This window comes from Theobroma umbraticum, unplaced genomic scaffold (assembly GCF_002168275.2).
Source record: "Theobroma umbraticum cultivar Fairchild unplaced genomic scaffold, ASM216827v3 scaffold_67.0, whole genome shotgun sequence".
NCBI lineage: Eukaryota > Viridiplantae > Streptophyta > Magnoliopsida > Malvales > Malvaceae > Theobroma > Theobroma umbraticum.
In genome coordinates this window covers 8,506,378-8,527,344 of record NW_018397262.1, presented here as the reverse complement: position 1 = coordinate 8,527,344, position 20,967 = coordinate 8,506,378, and the positions used below count along the sequence as shown (strand labels likewise).

General features: G+C 37.3%; 4 protein-coding genes across 5 annotated transcripts; 2 read left to right on the top strand and 2 right to left on the bottom strand.

Moving 5' to 3' along the window:
* Nucleotides 1-48: 48 nt before the first annotated feature.
* Nucleotides 49-3,147, bottom strand: LOC110420019 (oligopeptide transporter 1-like). The gene is made up of 7 exons (XM_021433172.2): nt 2,776-3,147; nt 2,234-2,673; nt 2,053-2,150; nt 1,395-1,967; nt 1,041-1,308; nt 771-953; nt 49-686 (listed from the first exon to the last, which is right to left on the bottom strand). The coding sequence occupies exons 1-7, from the start codon at nt 2,852-2,854 to the stop codon at nt 66-68; spliced, it is 2,262 nt and encodes a 753-aa protein (XP_021288847.1). The 5' UTR covers nt 2,855-3,147; the 3' UTR covers nt 49-65.
* Nucleotides 3,148-6,770: 3,623 nt separating this feature from the next.
* On the bottom strand, nt 6,771-9,541 carry LOC110419826 (oligopeptide transporter 1-like). Its single transcript, XM_021432944.1, has 7 exons — nt 9,475-9,541; nt 8,948-9,393; nt 8,758-8,855; nt 8,099-8,668; nt 7,752-8,019; nt 7,480-7,662; nt 6,771-7,394 (listed from the first exon to the last, which is right to left on the bottom strand). Exons 1-7 carry the CDS (start codon nt 9,539-9,541, stop codon nt 6,771-6,773), a joined length of 2,256 nt encoding a protein of 751 aa, XP_021288619.1.
* Nucleotides 9,542-10,520: 979 nt separating this feature from the next.
* LOC110419234 (26S rRNA (cytosine-C(5))-methyltransferase NOP2B-like) lies at nt 10,521-15,603 on the top strand. Of its 2 annotated transcripts, XM_021432208.1 has the most exons (18): nt 10,521-10,603; nt 10,708-10,999; nt 11,437-11,615; nt 11,707-11,770; nt 11,857-11,990; nt 12,184-12,267; nt 12,359-12,433; nt 12,521-12,592; nt 12,696-12,769; nt 13,394-13,446; nt 13,561-13,670; nt 13,946-14,014; nt 14,104-14,178; nt 14,344-14,436; nt 14,520-14,599; nt 14,691-14,790; nt 14,903-15,216; nt 15,317-15,603. In XM_021432208.1, exons 2-18 carry the CDS (start codon nt 10,714-10,716, stop codon nt 15,375-15,377), a joined length of 1,923 nt encoding a protein of 640 aa, XP_021287883.1. In that variant the 5' UTR covers nt 10,521-10,603; nt 10,708-10,713; the 3' UTR covers nt 15,378-15,603. The 2 variants fall into 2 exon arrangements, with proteins under 2 accessions (XP_021287883.1, XP_089640137.1); XM_089784011.1 differs by lacking the exons at nt 14,691-14,790; nt 14,903-15,216; nt 15,317-15,603 and having other exon boundaries at nt 14,520-14,603.
* A 314-nt stretch (nt 15,604-15,917) lies between these two features.
* On the top strand, nt 15,918-19,197 carry RPAC43 (RNA polymerase I subunit 43). Its single transcript, XM_021432541.2, has 9 exons — nt 15,918-16,289; nt 16,655-16,840; nt 16,975-17,104; nt 17,225-17,305; nt 17,421-17,620; nt 17,864-17,959; nt 18,089-18,182; nt 18,369-18,485; nt 18,711-19,197. Exons 1-9 carry the CDS (start codon nt 16,146-16,148, stop codon nt 18,812-18,814), a joined length of 1,152 nt encoding a protein of 383 aa, XP_021288216.1. The 5' UTR covers nt 15,918-16,145; the 3' UTR covers nt 18,815-19,197.
* Nucleotides 19,198-20,967: the final 1,770 nt, after the last annotated feature.

Here is a 20,967-nt window from a genome sequence, read left to right as displayed (position 1 = left end):
TTTAAATCTTTACAATTTTCATGTCCTTATTTCCCATGAGGTTAGGCCCTTTGTGGCAATGAGTTTCAAAGAACAGGACATCCTTTAGACATAATCCCCTTTGCTGTGGGACAATGTGCCAATGGGCAATGGTCGGTGGAGTCCAGTCCCCACCATTCTGGTCCAACAATATCATGGGATTGAAGGGTGAAGTAAAGGAGTACTCCCATGAAGGCAACGCCAGCATCCAAAGCAGCAGATAAGATATAGGTATACTTACCCCACCATCGCTTGTACCTGTTATAAACATACCAGTTGAAGAATATTCCGACGGTTCCCCAACAGATATAGTGCACAGCTTTAGCTGGTGGCATGCCCTGTGTAGCTCCAAGGATCATCGGCATATGTATCAGCCTGATCCATTTCTTCTCTGGGAACTTGCGTGATAACCACCACACTGGAACAGGGGCAAGCAAGCCAATCAAGAAGAACCAGTTCATCTGCGGGTAGTTACCATACTTTGAGAACATTCTGAGAGGGCCTACAACCCCCCAAATGATTGAAGCATTGTAGAACACGTCGTCACCAGGGCATGTCCATGGACTCCCCTCAGGTAGCATAGCAGGATCACATATGTGCTTGATACTCGACAGAAGCCACCATGCTGTTCCAAAGTAGCAACTCGAAGCAACTATTGTTCCGACCAACTGATAGGGAAAACAAGTTAGGAATGTGTACAAATTACTTGAAAAGAAAGGAAAACAACATACGATCAATCATAGGTTCATCACCTGGACAATGAACATCGATTTCGGAGGGATCTTCATGTAATGACCTAGCTTGAAATCCCCAAGTAAGTTGAGAGCTTGTACCATACTGATATAGCCATAAGTCTTGAAAGCAACATTGGCAAGAGGCTTGCCAGGGTACATGTACCCGATAACCAATTCTGTAATCACATTCAACCCTGGTTGCTGCACATTAAAAAAAAAACATGTTTATCAAATATGGAATAATATCGACGTAACTATCTGATTCTATTTCTTCAAGAGCGATTATACCATGTTCGTTGTGGCTTGGATTATTCCGATGGGTAAGGTGAAAAACAGGGCAATTGCACAGGCCAGCAAAACTCCCCACCATGGGAGCTGGAGCTGCTTGCCAAAACCTTCACAGGCAATGATGGAAAGGACCATGATTGAGATTAAGATAATATGAAACCACCATTGGGGGACTGCCTCATAATTCTTCTTCATCAGCCTTGTGTGCACATCTGAAAGATTATCTTTCACCGCATATGTTGTCTTTTTCCACAATTTCCAGATTGTTCTAACCATTTGGTCAAGGAAAAAAAATCAGAAAAGAAAAGAAATGGAATGATCAAAACAATATTCCTATAGAGAAAGAATGCTTACTTTCCCTCAAACAGGGCGACATGGGAAATGGTAGCCATGAGAGTTGCAAAGCTCAATCCATATAGGAAAGCAAAAGTGACAGACAAATAGAGTTTACTGTAATTGTTATACTCCGGTAGATTGATGTCAAAAGTTTTCTGGTTCAGAATCCGAGTAATGTTGTAAGTCTGACCAGCAGCATCAAAGGTATGAGAAGAAATCAAGGGAAATCGTCTGGCTTGGAATGAGTTTGACCAGTAAGCAATGGGAGTAAGAACATAGAGGAACAATATGAACCCAAACAAGATGTTGATTATGGCAAATAAGGGTGTCGCAAGAGGACTTCCCAGGAAGGCTGCAACGGTAGACCAATCAAGACCAAAAGAGCCAATGCCAAGGCCGTTTAGGCCTGAACCTATCTGCTGGACTACGATTGAATCCTTCCAAATCCAGCAAACAAAGGACACAGCTGATATTGATTGGAAAAGGTAGCCTGGTACGATGTAGTAAGCAAAGCTTGATATGAAAACAATGATGAAGAATTGTAGCCTTGTATTCCCCCCCTTTGTTCTCTTTTCCTTCTCATGCAGCGCCCTACAGATTTCATTGACAAGTTGTTCAATTTGACTGGAAAATTGCCTGCAGTTTTCTTTTAATTATAGGGAAAAGAGTGAAATACCTGAATAAAGAAACTTGAACCAGGTTTGCTGGCCACCACATGTAAGGGGAATCGACTAGGAATTTTCTGAACAAGCCAGCCCATCCGTATCCAAGCAGCTGAATTTCATCAGGAATATATATACATATAAGGTTTTTTTGGTATCATTCCCATGGATCATAATATAAGTAATGATTTTTACCTGTGTAGTTTGTGCTAGCAACATGGCTGCAACTGGATGCAATGATCTGTGGTAGAAGGCCTTGACAATTGTGATGATATTTACTGCATAAACACCCCCAGCTCCACAGTTGGCAAATATAGTGATCAACACATGTTCTTTCAAAGTGAATGGCCCTGGATTCAATGAGAACGACCACTTGGTGAATGGAACTCGAATTTCTTTTTTCGGAAGAGTTGCAGCCATCAACTTCCCTATAGGAAGAACAACGATTTGAGCAGATATTGACGAGATAGAGAGCTGATTCTGACGATAGGCAAAGAACTGGTTGACAAAAGCAAGAATGCAGCAAGATATAAGCCCCAGAACCCATGTCCGAAATGTCAAGGCTGATTCTGTCGGGTCATCAGTGATTGGAACAGTCAGCCTGACTTCCTCAATGGGATTGTCATCCACTTCCTCTGTTGCCAATCAACAAAAACACTCATCAGGTACCATTCCCATCATTTGGAAAAATAAAAAGAAGAAAAGAAAGATTACTTATCATGAAACAAGGAGTATACCTTCTTCTACATTCTTTGCAGGTTGAACTTTGTCAGGAAATTGCGATTGAGGGGTCTTGCCTTCCACCTCCATTGTCATTCTCTCTCCTTCTAGCAGAAAACCAAATGGCAATACCTCACAAACAAATTAACACTCCTATACAACACCATAAATACATGCCTTCCCTACCCTATATTTAGCTAATTCTCTTCCTCCCTTTGACCTGCACATCTTGTAAATTTCATTTATAGTTCTTTACAGCAAATTGGTATTATGCAAGAAACCGGTTTTCCTGCCTCAAATTTGGAACTGTGGTCAAGGGGTAGAATACCCCAATGATCCTACTTGGACAAGAATCTTATTCGTAATTAACCCCTAACCAATATTTCAGGAAGGCGAAAAAACTATTATACTTAATATATTTTAATGAATCTTTTCTTGAAATTACAAGCTATGGGTTCTTTTCTTAACGTGAATCTTATCACTTTATACTAAAGATAGATATAGACGGTTGTTTAACTAGAACTAGACTTATTCCTTAAGTAGGTCTCTTTGACATAATAGAATTTCAAGTTTTGTAGGATCTGTCACTTTGGTTTTTTTTCAATTGTTTTCGGAGATATATTCTTATCCATGAATTGTGGGATGACAATGATTTCCTATCCATTATTAAGAGCTCATAATCAAAGTTTACAAATGTAATTTATAATTTAGAATTAATATCAATAACCCATAATTTGAACGTAAACTTATTATATTAAAATATCACAAAGGGATAAAAAGGTAAAAAAAAGGTTTGAAAATTCCACTCTTTAAGATGATTTTTCTCATTAACATAGTAAAATCTGACAGCTAAGTTCCATCAAACAAATGTAGTAATTATATTAAAAGAGAGAGGATAATGGATTTTCCTTAGAGGAAAAATGATATCAGGCAAGAAAAAAGAGAAACGGATGAGAATATCTAGCCATGATTTGATCATGTCAATCTTCAATTCTCTGAAGATAGTTTTTTTGATAAGATTGAAAATTATAAATCTTCATCAGATTTCATGCCAGCTATATATTATCTATTTTTCTAGTTTAGATAATATATATCGTCTGTTTTTATAAAAACTTTATTACTATAGAATCATGATGATATGTTAATAAATATATTTAAAAGTATTTTGATTGTGAATATAATGAATTTTTGGTATCGTTTTTAATAGCTATACTATACATAGTATTATACATAAAGCAATTCATGATCTTAGCATGTTCTTCAAGCTATGGTTATATTAAAACAAGGCCAGGCATGGAATGGGAAAGCATGCGACCTACCTACCACCCAACACTCTACCTCTATATATAGGCAAGTGTTTGGTTTCATCTCACAGTTGATTCACTAGGACGTGCCATTGTTCAACTTCAACATGGGGTCTATGCATATTGCAGGAAGCAATGGCTTTGGTCATAACATGGAGTTCATGTCGCAGGCTTAGCTTAGAAAACAGGTAATAGGAGATCGATATAGAGGACTACACTGCTGTGTACACTAATAAAGATCACCCTCTCCCAATGTTTCTTAAGGTAGAAATCAGATTTCTTTGTTGATCTTCTTCTTGAATATAAGAAATATGATGTCCAGCTTTAAGTGCTTAACAAATCATCGTGTCATCGTGATGCGTTAAATTCAGGAGTTGATCTGATGATGATCATGAGGAAGCTTCACCTGTATGAAAAGGTTGTTTTTCTTTTTTTTTTTTTCCTTTTATTTATTATTATTATTTTTTCCATTCCTTTTTGTTCCTTTCCGTTTTGCTAGTTGTTCATGTGAATTGTTGTTACTCATGCAAGGTCCATGAACCATGATCCTGGATTAGGAGAACAAACCAAGCTCAAGGCAAGCAGCACTTTCTGCAATTGCACTTCTGGTTTGTTCCTCTCTCTCTCTGTCTCTCTCTCTCTTCCGTAGGCATTTTTTATTCTATCGAAGCAATGTTAGCTTTCATTTGGAGTCTGGAAAAGGCCAAAAGCTGGGGCAAAATGGCCTCGACATTGACTTCTGCATGCATGACAGTGATTGCAACAAATCTGTGGCTGATATGCAAAGTTCAACAACGTACGTACGGTTGCCTTGTATTTAGGTTTTATCAGAGTGGAAGTTTTTTTTTTATTGTTAATTATCATTGACCACTTGGGAAAGCAAGCAGCGGTTTCTTACTCCCATGGAAGGGTAGGTGGGACAACAAGCATAAATGCAATACACACAGCTCTTCCTTCTATTCTTCTGGAACTTTTATACCTTCGAGACAGATTCTTTTGGGAATGATTACAAATAAAAGATAGCTAAAAGCAATCAGTTGGCTCTCACCCAAGGATGTTCCTGTCATGACAGAGAGGTCAATGGTTCTTATACTCTCATATATGTAGACTCTCCACGTCTTTAAGGTCTTTAGATACCTCAGGAGCAAAGCAGGAGAACCCGAATTTAATCAACAGTAGAACATGTTAGAATTCTTCACCATGGAGCTATGAAGAATCCTGACGAGGAAGGAGTTAGAATTGGCTATAGCCCGTGGAAGCGGGTTTAACTGTATCAGTCCAGGTCTTGTTTAACTGTTTGCTTACTCAGCTTCCAAGCTGTTACGTGGTGCTATGCCTGCTTTGATATGAAACTTGGGTTTTAACACTTATTAATGTAATGAACAAATGTTTCCTGTACTGATCATATGTGTTAAGTAATCTTGTACTTGAGTTACTTCCGAATTTGTTTACATTCCTGCTTTTAAAGTAGAATCTTTCTGCTATTTCGACTTTTCTTTCTGAATTTGATCAGTTTCAGTGTTATGAAGGTTCAATTTCTTTGAAGTTGATGTTCATAGGATTTTGGTTCTTCCTTATTTGCAGAAGTTGCTGCAGGTCTAGGCATAAGGAATGCAACAGAAAACTTTGACGGATCCTCAGACAGATGCAAACGTACCTACAATCCTTTATGCAAATGTGTTAAATTTTCCCATGATGTTTTGTTCGAATCAGGATGGTATAGAAAAACTAAAAGCAGTGATGATAACAATAACAATGCTAACAACAAAGAAGAATATAATGCTTTGTTAAAGGGCAGTAGAACAGAGGTGAAGAGAGCGTAACTTTGTTATTAACAAATAAGGTCTTATATTCCCATTGATAAGAACAGCTTTAACAAAACAGCTTCATGCAGCTTAACACATAGAGTCATGGAGTTTAAACAAAAGACTCGCACAGAATCTAAGTGGAATACATATGCCTTCATGTCCACGTGGATGCAAGCATTACAAGTTAACAAACAACAATAGTAAAACAATGCGTCAGGCTAAGCTTGATGATACTGCAGCACACAGAAATGAAGTGCATGAATGAAAGGAATGGATTTCTGGCAAAATAATGCATAGACGTTTATACTTTCATGGCTCAAAATGATGGTGTTAATGCATGGGCCGGGGTGGTTCTCTGTCAGGTTTTCCCCTACTCAGCCTGATTAAAAGCTAGAGCATCAGCCATGCCAAAGCTGTGATAAGCTGGTCGTCGTTGTCATGTTCTTCTTGTTGCTAATGGTATGTACTTTTTTCCCTACCCGTCTGGATTCTGTGGCATCCAGTAGAATCCTCCTCTTCAATCAACGAGTATATATATAGTAGCTTATAATCTAAAACAGGTTTGCCATTAATAGTACTTGCTCCCTCTGCAGGCTTATTTTACTTGGCAGATATGCAATTTAATATGTGCAGACATTAGGATGTAACTTTGATCGATCTATCTATCTTTTTAGCTTCAGTTTAGCTCATGGGTTCCTGTTGGATCACGACAGTGATGACCACAAATATATGGGCAGTCTTCACCATGGATCTGTGAAGAATCCTGACGAGGAAGGAGTTAGAATTTGCTATGGCCATGCAATCTTTCAAGGGGAAAAGAAACTAAAGCCATTACAATTTGTTTTATGTTTTTAACAAATTTCATGTTGTTCTTAATTATTCCCAGCAAGAACAAGAACTTCAAAGAACTGGACATCCTTTAGCTACAACCCCTGGTGCTGTAGGGCAACTTGCCAAAGGACAATGATCAGTAGCTGCCAAACCCCACCAATCTGGACCAATAGTATTGTCTAAGGATTGTAGGATGAAAAATATGAGAACTCCCATGATGGCAACCCCAGCATCCATGGCAGCCGACAAGACATATGTATGTCTAGCCCACCATCCCTTGTACCTTTTGTAAATATACCAGTTGAAGAAGATTCCGACCACTCCCCAGCAGATGTAGTGCACAGGTTTAGCAGATGGTAGACCTATTGCTCCCGCAAGGATAACCGGCATGTGAATGAACCTGATCCACTTGTTCTCTGGGAATTTGAGGGACAACAACCAGACAGGAAAAGGAGCAAGAAAGCCAATGAGGAAGAACCAGTTCAACTGAGGGTAGTTGCCAAGGCTTGTGAACATCCTGAGCGGGCCTATGACTCCCCATATGATTGAAGCATTGTAAAACACATTGTCTCCAGGACATACCCAAGGACTCCCCGTTGGCAGCAAATCCGGAAGACAGATATTCTCTACAGTTGACAGAAGCCACCATGTTGTTGCAAAGTAGCAAAATGAAGAAACTATTGTTCCTACTAACTGAATGTAGCAAAAACTTCAAGTTAGTAACATGTCGAAATCCAAAGTATAGCACATTGTTTATCAAATTATACTTTGATTATACCTGAACAATGAACATTGATTTGGGAGGGATCTTCATGTAATGGCCTAATTTGAGGTCCTGAATGAAGGTGAGAGCTTGAGCCATACTGATGTAACCATAGGTCTTGAAACAAACATTGGCAAGGGGCTTTCCAGGGTATATATACCCGATAATCAGCTCTGTGATCACATTCAGGCCTGGTTGCTGCACAAAAGGAAGAAAAGAATATCAATACGGCTTGCTGTTTTTTTTTTTTCTGCTTCTGGTTTATGTTCGTTCAAAAAGGACCATACCATGTTTGTTGTAGCTTGGATTATCCCAACAGGTAAGGTGAAAAACAGTGCAATGGCACATGCTAGCAGAACCCCCCACCATGGGAGCTGCAGCTGTTTGCCGAACCCTTCACAGACGAAGATGGAAAGAGCCATAGTTGAAACTAAGACAATATAAAACCACCAATCCGGTACTTCATCATAATTCTTCTTCATCAATCTTGTGTGCACATCACTAAATTTATCCTTCACTGCAGATTTTGTCTTTCTCCACATTGTCCAGATTGTCCTGTAAAGAAGGAAGTGTAAATCAAGGGAGAAAAAGCATATGAATAAGAAATTAAGGAAGTACTGCAAGGGAAGCTTACTTTCCCTCAAACAGGGCGACATGGGAAAGGCTGGCCATTAGAGTTGCAAAGCTCAATCCGTAAGTCATGGCAAATACAACACTCATATAGAGTGTGCTATATTCATTATAGCTAGCTAGGTTGATATCGAAAGTTTTGTCGTTGAGAATTCTAGTGATGTTGTAGATTTTTCCAGCAGCATCGTAAGTGGACGAAGTGAGCAAAGGAAATCGTCTAGCTTGGAACGCATTCGTATAGTAAGCAATGGGAACAACGATATAGAAAATCAAGAAAAACCCGACTAAGGTATTGACAATGGCAAATAAGGGTGTGGGAAGAGGGCTCCCCAAGAAAGCAACTGTAGACCAGTCAAGACCAAAGGAGCCTATGCCAAAGCCACGTAACCCTGAACCAATCTGCTGGGCAGTAATTGAATCCTTCCATATCCAGCAAATGAAAGAGATGGCTGATATTGATGGGAAAAGGTATCCAGGAATAATATAATAAGCGAAGCTACATATGAAAACAATGATGAAGAACTGTAGCCTGGTAACGCCTTTCTTGGGTCTCGTTTCTTTCTCATTTAATGCCCTGCAGTAAATTGGTATTGTTCAACAAAAAGAAAGAACTTTTTGGAACTTTGCCTGCAAATTACTTCTAAAGAGAGGAAAGTGAAGTACCTGAACAAGGAGACTTGGACAAGATTCGATGGCCACCACATGTAAGGGGAATCAACCAGGTATTTTCTGAACAAACCAGCCCATCCATATCCAAGTAACTGGGTTGATTTGATCAAATAACAAGAAATATGTATATCAGGTTTCTTTGTACAATTTCCTTGTATCAAATCAAGCTGTTGACGATGGTTACCTGAGTAGTTTGTGATAGCAATAAGCCTGCAAACGGGTGCATTCCTCTGTGGTACAAGGCTTTAACAATTGTGATGATATGTGTTGCATAAACCGAACCTGATCCACAGCTAGCAAGTATAGTAATCAACACATGTTCTTTCATGGAAAATGGTCCCGGATTCAAAGAGAAGGACCATTTGGTGAATGGGACTGAAATTTTGGTGTCAGGAAGGGTTGCAGCCATTAACTTCCCTAGAGGTAAAACAACAATCTGGGCTGAAACTGAAGTGACATAGAGTTGATTAACCCGATAGCTAAAGAAGTCATTCACAAAGGCAAGAATGCATAAAGACAGCAGCCCCAGAAACCAAGTTCGGAATGTCAAGGCTGCTTCTGTTGGATCATCTGTGATTGGCACTGTCAGCCTTACTTCCTCAATGGGACAATCATTCACTTCTTCATCTTCTGATAAACAAAAACCAAACAATATTCCATCAGCTTCACAAACCAACATGTGCTTGACCATCATATAGGAAGAGAACTTACCTTTTCCAGTGATTCCATGTTGATGTTTCTGAGGCAATCGAGATTGAGGAAGCACCTCCTCCTCCATAGCTTTTCTTTTTCACAAAGAAGAGAATAAGAAACAATGGAAAAACTTTTCAGCAATGGTAACAATTCTGCAACCGAATGGCCGCCAACCTGTTTTATACACAGGTCTTTTAATGTTCTTGGAATACTTAGTTGTTGACAGCAAATGAAAATAAGTATAGATCTTCCTTATTTGAGATGGATTCTTTTTAAATGAAAATAGTTAAGATTCTCTACAATCCCGGACAGATTCACTGGTCAAAGACAAAAAGCTGGCTGGCTAGTGCCCGTAGAGTTCATATGAATCAGTTACAAATAGAATTTCTTCACTTTATCCTTTAAGCAAAAAATTAACAAGGAAATTTTTTTTTTTGGGAAACTTAACAAGGAATTTTGATCTAAGGAATATCAAATACTATCAAGTTTGTATATATGTCTCTAACCATTCTCCAAAAAAAAAAAATTGTACAAAGACTATTTATGTATGTATTTATATAATATATATATATTAAATGTTATTTTCTCTAGTCAAGTTTAGAAAATAGAGTACTTTATGGTAAGAATAGGTAATTTTATAGGAATTTCTATGAAGGGAAACATCTTTCCAAACAAATTCCCAGTGGTCCACCTACCTTTTATGAAAAAAATTAATATATAGATATATATTAAGTTTTTGTAAAGAAAAAGAATATGTATTTTTTTATGAAAAAATAATATTTTTAATGAAAAGAAAAGCATATATATATTTCCAAAAACAAGAATATTAGGTAAAATAAAATTTAATAATAATGCATAAAAAATAAAATAATTAATTATTTTTTCCATTTTATATCTAAAAAAAGTTAGAGAATTAAAAGAAAAAAAGAAATTTATTTCATAAATTTTTCATAAGCCCAAACTCATAAAAACCCAAGCCCAAACCTTTGAAACAGAGTGGCCGAAATTCAGCCCAAAGAAAAAACAGACTCTTCCCTCTCACCTCTCAGTGTTCTGTTTATACCTTATGCAATATTACTATAACCTTAAAAAGGCTTAAACCCTAGCCACTCCAGAAGAAGGAAGCTTCAAAAACCCTAATTCCCAGGTAAATTCATTGCTTCTTTGTATTTTTTTTTTCAGTTTTTGCCCTTTGGGTATTGCTTAATTTTAACAGAAGAGCTCAAACTTCTTTCTGTATTTTTTTTGCAGCTTCAAATGGCTGCTAATAAGAAAAAAGGAGCAAAAGCAAAGAACCCACCTCCGAAAAAGAAGCAAAGGAATGATTTTTTCTCTGAAAAGAAGAGACCCACCAGAAAGGATGAGGTTTTTGATGATGGTTCTGATAGCCGGAGTCAAGAAGAGGAAGAAGTAGAAGAAGCAGAGGACTTATTGGATGGGGATGAAGAAGTGTCTGATTTCGATGATGCCTCTGAAATTTCTGATGATGATGATGCTCCTTTGGCTGATGATTTCCTCCAAGGAGGTGATGATGATAATGAAGGTACCATTTTGTCTTTCCCCTGCAAATTCTTTATATGCAGTACTTAGATTGAATTTAATGCCTTATAGTCATATGATTTGAGCTTCAAGCTTTTGGTTATGTAATAATTTCTTGAAGGCACAAATTTGTTACATATCAGTCATGGTCCTTGAGACTTCTATGAATGACAAACTCAAAATTCTAGTTTGCATATCTTGCTCTTCAAGGAGCCAATTACCTACGTCATGAGAGTGGAAATTGGTATGTGGGGCGTGACCCTCCAAATATAAGGAAAAAGTTAAGAAAAATTGAACACAATTATGTCAGAAACATATCCTGTGCCTAGTAACATAGCTTTACATGCAATAGCATTGCAAGTGTACTGTATGGTTGATAAATGTAACTGTACGTTATGCTATCTGATTGATAGTGGTTGTTGTCCCACCATATTGTTGCAGATGGAGGATCAGGTTCTAGTTCAGGTTCTGGTTCTGATTCTGATTCAGATGAAACTGATATTGAGGAGAAGTCAAGGGCTATTGATGAACAAAGGGCGAGGGAAGAAGAAGATGCACAGGCAGAAATGCAGATGAACATTAAAGAAGAGTCTGATGAGTTTAGATTGCCAACAAAAGAGGTCTTCTATTGAATTTGATTCTATTATCTGTTATCATCAGTTTAATTCTGCGAAGTTACTTATATTTCCTTCCTTTTATGTAATTGCTCAGGAACTTGAAGCAGAGGAACGACACCCACCAGACCTTGCAAATCTTCAGATGAGAATAAAAGAGAGTGAGCGACTTTTCCACTAATTTTCTATGTTTCATGGTTAGCCATTTATAATCTAATTTTCTAAGATTTTGTTCATTGATTTGTAGTTGTTCGAGTGCTCTCAAATTTTAAGGATTTGAGGCAAGAGGGAACCACAAGGAAGGATTATATTAACCAACTTAAAATGGACTTGGGTTCATACTATGGCTACAATGAATTCCTGATTGGGGTTTTGGTTGATGTAATGACCATCTTGTTCTATGTTTTGTTGTCTGCATTACTTCTCCCTTCTGCGCTACATGGCTCTTTTTCTTCCCCTTTTTGGAAAAGAGGGGGGGGGGGGGGGGGGGGGGGGGGGGGGTTAATTCCGTGTTTCTTTCTGGGGTGAAGGATGTTGATCAATTATTGTATTAACACCTGACATCATTTTACAGATGTTTCCAGTTGTTGAACTCATGGAACTTATTGAAGCTTTTGAAAAGCCTCGACCTACATGTATTCGAACAAACACATTAAGGGTGAACTTACATTTCTCCGTTGCTGTCTTCATCTTTGACTTGTTACGCTTTCTCTGGTCAATGTAAAGTCGTAATCTCCTTCTATATGCAGACTCGCCGACGGGATCTGGCTGATGTTCTCTCCAAAAGAGGAGTAGAGCTAGACCAATTAAGCAAGTGGTCAAAAGTAAGAGCTACCTTGTTTATTTTTCCATTTTTTAAAACCTCTGTTTACTAATGGATAACACAAGGAATGCTAATGTTCTATTTCTAGGTTGGGTTGGTGGTATACAATTCACATGTGCCCATTGGTGCCACACCAGAGTATCTGGCTGGCTTTTACTATGTATGTGTTCTTTTATTGTACTTTTTTCATCCTAACAATGTAATTATTTAGCAAAAGAAAAATGTTGTTGTGCTTTCGTTTACCTTTCTTTTCTCACTAACAGATACAAGGTGCAAGCTCTTTTTTGCCGGTTATGGCTCTTGCTCCTCAGGAAAAGGAACGAGTAGTAGATATGGCGTGAGTTACTCCATTCTGTTAGCTTTACTTATCTTTGCCTTGCCTTTTTATTTGTCGATTTCTGTTTTGCTACAGATGTGGTGTTATGGTTGAAGAAAATCTTCCATGTGAAGCATGTCCCTATATGGATATTCTAGGAAACAGATGTTGGGGTTTATAGTGATAATTTTCAGTATCTCTATTGCAGCTTTGTGACAGCACAGTCACTCTATTTTTAAGCTTGCATGGTTATAAGATTTGCAGAAAAATCCGGATTAACCAAACTCCTGTTTAAGGTTGGGGCATACACTAATTGATGTTAATTGTAATTGGATGGGTCATTACTGTTTACAGGTGTGTGGTTACATATAATCTCAACATCAAGTCTCGATGTATCGTCGGATTCATGCACTTACATACTATGGAGTGTATATTTTTTACTAGTGTAAATCCTAAACATTCATGTAACTACTAGTTTGTTCCCCTCTAGGTAGCCAAGATGCCTGTCAAGTGCTCCACATTTCAATTAGATGAGGATAAATTGCTTCAACTGAGTTTTGAAGATATAAACATCCCAGTAAAGAAAAAGATATCTTTAGTAATTGCTATTTTCTCCCTTTTGATTATAATTTGTGCCTGTTGCAGAGCTGCACCTGGTGGTAAAACGACTTACATTGCCGCACTCATGAAAAATAGTGGTATGTTATAGTCTATGTTTCATTCAAATTGTTGAATATTTTGGTATGCTCTTTGTTCAATATATCTTTTACAGTTTCTGAATTCATTTTAATATTTGCTGATATTGTGACCAGGAATAATTTATGCAAATGAAATAAGGGAAGCAAGACTAAAGTCACTTACTGCAAATTTGCATCGCATGGGGGTGACAAACACGATAGTTTGTAACTATGATGGGAGGGAGGTTAGCATCTTTCTGCCCACATAAGAATACAGTACTAAGTTTAATTTTTTGATGCATTTTTCAACTTCAACGGCTTCAAAAGCATGAACGGTTGAATCCCTTTTCTTTCTTTTTTCTCTTCATTTTCTTGTGTGCTTCATTTTGGGGTGTCTCAGATTAGTTGTAGGTCAAAAACAAAGTGCATGAACATGTCCTTTGTATTTTCTTAGTGGACCATATGCACTTAGTGGATGCTATACATTTCTAACCCTTTGCTCTTTTGTCTTAACGTTCAGCTTCCCAAGGTTTTGGGTCAGAATTCAGTTGATAGAGTATTGTTGGATGCCCCTTGTAGTGGTACAGGAGTAAGCATTTGTTGTATCTTTGTTCTCCTTTGGTGGCATTGCTCTCTGGTTTCTGCCTGAACTGAAAGACCTCTACTTTTATGGCACAGGTTATAACTAAAGATCCATCCGTTAAAACGTCTAAAAGTTTGGAAGATATACAAAAATGTGCCCATTTGCAGAAGGTATGTTCTTTCTATGAGCTTTTTGCCTTTTTGGTTGGGAACTGCAATAATCTTCCTGAGTTGAAAGTCAGCATAAAAGGGGAGGAATTGATCCTTTTGTAAGAAGTATATGTTGCATATGCTAAGAGATTAAACCATGCAATCTCAAAGTTTTTTTGTTTGTAGCAACTGATACTCGCTGCTATTGATATGCTCGATGCAAATTCCAAATCTGGTGGATACATTGTTTACTCCACGTGCTCCATGATGGTTCTAGAGGTTTGTTTAAGGATTCTTTTCTGAATATCCTACCATGCACTTTTTGTCCTCCCTTTTTCTCATCTAGACCAGTATCTTTATAGAATGAAGCGGTCATCGACTATGCACTCAAGAAGAGAGATGTCAAAGTAGTACCATGTGGACTTGACTTTGGATGTCCCGGGTAAGGATGAGTTTTTTTGTTAAACTTCCTTCTGAACCTGACCCTGACTGATTTCTGTATCAAATGTTTTTCTCTTTCTTTCTTTAACCAGGTATATCCGTTTTAGGGAGCATCGATTTCACACATCCTTAGAAAACACAAGGCGGTTTTATCCTCATGTCCACAATATGGATGGATTTTTTGTGGCCAAGGTATATGTTAGAACTTAAACTACCAAATCTCATTCACCCTAGGTGATGTCAGTTCCAACACCTTTTTCCTACTGTTTTATGTTCTCTCCTTTCCTCTTTTGACTTTCTTTAGTTGAAGAAAATGAGCAATGCAAAGAAAAATCCTGTAAGTTCTGAAGATTTGGAAACAGTAGAGCACACTCACGGGCCGGAGGAGAGCCGCAGTGAGGACAATAAAAAAGAGCTTGAACAACACTTGAAGAAACCAGGCGCTAAAGGAAAAATGAAGAGCTTAAAGAAGCACGGTTCATCTGAAAATGGAAAGGTAGAATCACCTCTGACATCGAAAAAGAAGGAAAGAACCAAAAATGGAAAGGTAGAATCCCCTGCAACATCCAAAAAGAGGAAAAGAAATTTCCTGTCTAAAGAGGAGATCTCTAAAGCAAGGTGGATATATGGCTGTCACAACCCTTTGTTAAAAATTGTTTCTCCATTAGCTATAGATTAGAAACCTTGCTCATCATTTTGTTCCCCAAAAATTCTGCAGGGAGGAGAAGAGAAAGGCATTGAGGGAAAACAAGAAGCAAGCAAGGAAAGAGAAGGCTTGAGAATGATTTCCTTTGGCATATACAATCATTCCATACCTTTGTAGTGTTGTACACTAAAAGTGCATGACTGGATCTTCACTGCTTTTTGTTTCCTTAAATCATCTCAGTTTTGCCTTTTCTTTCTTTATCTTATCATTTGTATTACCATTTTATTATTATTATTATTGAATTCAATATTACTCCTTAATCTTAATCCTTATCTCAACAATCAATGACAATTTTTGTATTCCACCGAGTTCTATTTTTTTTAATTTCATAAATTTGAAGGATGAAGTAAATAGTAAAAGTGTTAATTAAATGAAATTCAAAGAAAGATCAGATTTTTCTCCTGTAACCTTAAATAGAATGCCAAATAGTATTTTTCATTAAGGAGTTTTTATCTTAATCAAAGTTTAAGTATGCTAAACTAAATAATCCTGTGAAGTAAATCATGCTAAACTAGAGCTTTCCGTGGGGGTGGGCTTGGATTAGGCCATGAAGATTGGGCTTATATAAACCCAAAATTTTGTATAATCCATTATAGTTTAAAAAAGGGAAAAAACCCAACCAACTCAATCCAAAATCCCAAGAATCTAAACCCTAAACCCCTGTTACTTCTGTTTCATCTTAACAGAATAACAGTACTTGGTAGGAGTTCTTTCCACTGCCGCTAGCTTTCCTCTTTCTCTCTTCACTTCTCAATTAAGCCCTACAAATCCTTCCTAACAGAAAAATCTGCAAAGGAAGAGAGCAAGAGAGAGAGAGAGAGAGAAACAGAATTTATCAGCGATGGCTGGGCAAGGAGAGGAAAGAGGAGAAGAAAAGAAGAAATTTTCAATCTGGGATTTGCCGGATGTGCCAGCGGGTCAATTGCCACCACACCTTGAACTCCAAAGAACTCGTGTTTTATGCAACAAGGATGCCCCTATTCATGTATGTCTCTCTTACCCTATTCATTTTATAAAGCACCCATCTTTTGCTTTTCTATCAAGTTTGTGTTTTCAGCTTTGCAAAAGAAAAAACACTGAAAAGTAAGAGATACGCTTTTACAAATACCCTTTGTTTATTAATGGTGAAAAAAAAAAGTCATTTTTTGGAGAAAAATTAATCAAGCTTTTTCCTTGTTTAGGATATTGCTTGGAGACAAGAACCACTCCATTGAGTTTAATAAAGTTGTTTTTGCGTGTGTGTGTGTGTGTGTGTGTGTTTGTTTTAATTTGAAGTGTTATCTATGTTGTTCTTTTTCCTTTTGTGTTAAAACTGAAAGTCCTATGTATTGGGACTTCTGGTGTTTGTAGACAGAGAGTGTGCTATATTCCGGTGCTTATGCATCGATGGGAGTTGATAATAGTTTACGACTTGATCATTTCTGCAACAACTTTAGAGTTGAAGTGGTTCGGCTCACTGAAGAGGACATGGAGTTCGATATGATCGGTATTGATGCAGCTATTGCCAATGCATTCCGGAGGATACTCATTGCTGAGGTGTGTGCGTTTTGGTTTGGAGTACCTCTTTTAGGTCCATGATGATAATGATATTATTGAATCCTATTGCATACTATGTTAGCTTGCTGCATATTGTTTGAGCTGGTACTAATAGAAACTGATTATACTTGCAGCTTCCAACAATGGCGATTGAAAAAGTTCTCATTGCAAACAACACATCAGTGGTCCAAGATGAAGTTCTTGCCCATAGGTTGGGTCTTATTCCAATTAGTGTTGACCCAAGGCTCTTTGAATATATGTCAGGTTTAATTCAATTATTTCTTTGGTTGATATTTTATCTTCTGGGGAAGAAAAAGATATGAACTTATGGAGTCTACCTTTGTGCATTTGGTAATTCTTTCCTATTGTCCCTTTCAATTGTAGAAAACGATCAGCCAAATGAAAAGAACACCATTGTGTTTAAACTCCATGTTCGTTGTAAACGAGGTAGTCCACGTATCACAGGTATGGTTTTGTGCGTTATGTATGAAACATAAAGCCTTTCTACTTCAGTGAAAAATAATCAGTCTTCCCTTTGTGGCATCTGGCTTATTCTGATGATGTGAGATGTGTAATGCAGTTAAATCAGACGAGTTAAAGTGGTTGCCTAATGGAAGTGAACTGATTAAGGAATCAAGAAATGTTGCTTCAGATTCAGCCTCTAAACCTGAAACTTACACTTCCTTCAGTTGTAGCCAAGATACCTTGCCAGAATTTGCCAATAACCCAATTGCCCCGAAGTATCTGGATATTATTATTTCTAAACTTGGCCCAGGACAGGTATGTTTTACTTGTATATGTTTGTTTCTGTAACTGCTTGTAAAGCATGTCTACATGACAGATTATGCATTTGGTTCAGATCTAATGTCTTTGTTGAGCTTACCATGGTGCTGGTAGATTGGCAATAAAAGTTCTGATGTACTGTTTTCTCGTTAGTTCAGGATATGTTTTGAAGTTGCTAGAAGTTAATTTAATTCCTTTTGAAGTTTGTGAGGGTACTAAAGCTTCCCTCTTTTTCGTTAGGAAATTGAACTGGAAGCACATGCTGTTAAAGGCATGGGAAAAACACATGCAAAGTGGTCCCCTGTGGCCACTGCTTGGTATCGTATGCTTCCTGAGGTGAGTATAGACTGTAATTGTAGATTTCTTCTACTAAACCTTCTTCATTCTTTTCTTTGTTCTACTTCTCTTCAACACAGTATTATTACAAGACATTTGTTTTTTTCTTATATATATATATATATTTAGGTTGTATTATTGGAAGAGGTTGAAGATGACCTTGCTGAAGGACTCAAAAGCAAATGCCCAGTTAATGTATTTGATATCGAAGATCTTGGTAAAGGTGAAGTAATTTTGTTTACTATGATTTGTTGATGCTGAATGTGGATTATATACCTGTAATAGTTTGGTCACTAGCTATTTGATAGTGCTGAGTGGTTTTGCTTGATATGCTTTAGCATGTGAAATCACATGATCTTTGGTTTTTTTATTGAATACATTTCCGAATGAATTATTTGCTGCTAAGCAGGTAAGAAAAGGGCAACTGTAGCGAGGCCGCGAGCTTGTACACTCTGTAGAGAATGCATAAGAGGTGAAGAATGGGAGAAACGCGTGGCAATACGTCGTGTTAGAGATCATTTCATATGTAAGTAATGTGGCTTTCCTTTACATCTTTCGCATGGATGGTTGTCAAATTATTTCTAGAATTTTTTGATGCCATTGCTTGGTTAATATGCTTCTCATTGATTCTAACATAAGTTTGAGCAAAGGTTCCTTGTCTTTCAAAGTAACTTAACTAGCTGCTTCAAGCTTTATGTGAAAGTTTTCTAAGAACTTTCAGTTCTGAATTTTGTTTTCTCCACTTTTCTAGTTACGATTGAATCAACTGGAGCATTACCTCCTGACGTGCTATTTACTGAAGCTGTAAAGATTTTAGAAGACAAGTGCGAACGTGTGATAACAGAGCTCTCGTGATGCATATCTTATACATAGTTACCAAGGATGAGTGAAGCAGTGGACTGTATAAATGTCTCTATATCAGAATTCCAGGGGATTTTCTTCCCTGTCAGCAAATCGTTTTTCTTTTTCATCTTCTCGCTTGGAGGGGTGGGAGGGAGAGGAGGGATGTGGTTCACATTATAAAAAAGTGATTTTTGTAAGTTAAGAGCCATTATTTGTGATGAGCATTTTGCATATTGCTCTTGAATCATATAGCTGTAATACAAGTATTAATGTTTTTGACCCTATGAAGCAGCTAATTCATCAGCCCTTGGTGGCATGAAACTCTGTAAATTTAGATACTAAATTACATCATTTTGTCAGAACTAATCTTCAATGCAGATTATCTGATGCATCAGATCTTTATATTTTGTTGCATTACCAGCAAAATGGCTACCATATGAACTACTCAACTTATGATGTTTAGCAAAAAATCGTTGGGATTTTAATGTTTTGCTGGATAAACCTGTGTTGTTATGAAAGAGCCATTGATTTTGTGTGGTCTTGGACTCCAGGATGAGATATGAGAAAGAAAACAGAGACATACATAATTTAAGAAATACAGGGGCCTATCCAGGAACAAATTTCAATGAACATTGGGCCACATAAGGAGAGAAAGAACCAACTTTGACTGGACTCAATTTCCATTATCTATTAGTTTAATCCCTCTTAAAAACATAATTAAAATGTGAAAGGCTGGAAATAATCATCCATACATGACCCCACCAGTTAGGCAGGATCAAAATGGATTAAATCACTTTGCCTTTGTTCACACCAAATTCTTTGAAATAAGACCAGCAAAAAGATTATAGACTTTCTTTTGATCTTGTGGAGGGTGTGAGAAACTGACAATTAAACCAGATGGGGTCTCACTCTCCCAAATTTTTACATATCTTTCAACTTACCCTATGCAACTACCCACTTGTCCCACTAACCACAAAGATCTAGATAATAAAACAGGATGAGACAAGCAGATAGATACATAAATTAGAGGTTTAACATGAAATGACAAATCTGATTGTTGTGTTTTAGAAGGGACATAATTAGGTATTTGGCAAATCAGATTTTATGAAAATTTTTAGAATTTTTGTTGTTCACACCTCAACAACAATTCACTAACCAAGAACCTTGTGGTCCCCCTTTGATTATTTATTTATAAGCAACTAGCTTGGATGAAACTTTTACATGTAAATCTCGTATGATTCACCTTCCTTCCATTGAGGTATTGTGATCATGTTGATAAGGATGTAGAGTTATAGCTGCAGCAAAAGCTAGCTGGAAAGGAAAGATTTCTTCAACAGTTAGGTGTTTGATTCAAAAGGGAGTTGTTAGGTTCAATCTTTTGTTAAAAAATTCCAAACCCAAGGTGGAAATGAGCTAAGTTGAACATGGAAAAACAGAGAAAAATAAAGAAAGGAGGGTCATGATTTCAGTCCAACTCATACAGATATTCTGTTGGAATCAATGGAAAGAATCTCTGTGTCCCCATTGTTTATACGGTTGTTGCACTTTTCTATAAGTTCCTTGAACCTTTGGTCTAAAAACACATTAAAAATGGTTGGTCCAAGACGTTCCAAAAGGAGATATACACTGTCTTACATCCTCATTGAAAATTTTTTTTACCAACTCATTGAAAAAACAAAAGAAAATTTACATGTTTTGCAGTAAAGCTTTGTGTAATCTATTCTCTTAGTCAATGTAGGGAAAACTATATATCTTTAGCATATTATATATAAATTTTTCCGAAAGGAAGTTTGCCACCAAAACTTGTGTGTGGATAACTGTCCAACCAATTGCAATTTGTTGCAGTTAAAGAGGCCCACCTCGTCTGAATCCTAGCAGACCAATTCCCAGCCATCTAATGTTAGTTTTATGATCATAAGCTAATTAAGTTGAAGCTAACATGGAATCCATGATGTGTCCATAACTTTGGTGGTCATCAACAACAACCCAAAAGCAAAAGCAAGGCTGTTGTTTATGGACCACTCAAAAAATAATAAAGGAAGCCATACAAAGGGACACCCCCATAGCAATAGGTCATTTCCAATGAAGTTTAAGCCTTAAATAGGGAAAAAAAACAACAACCCTAATTTGACTTCGGGAATTAAATCACAAAAACGTTTGGACGG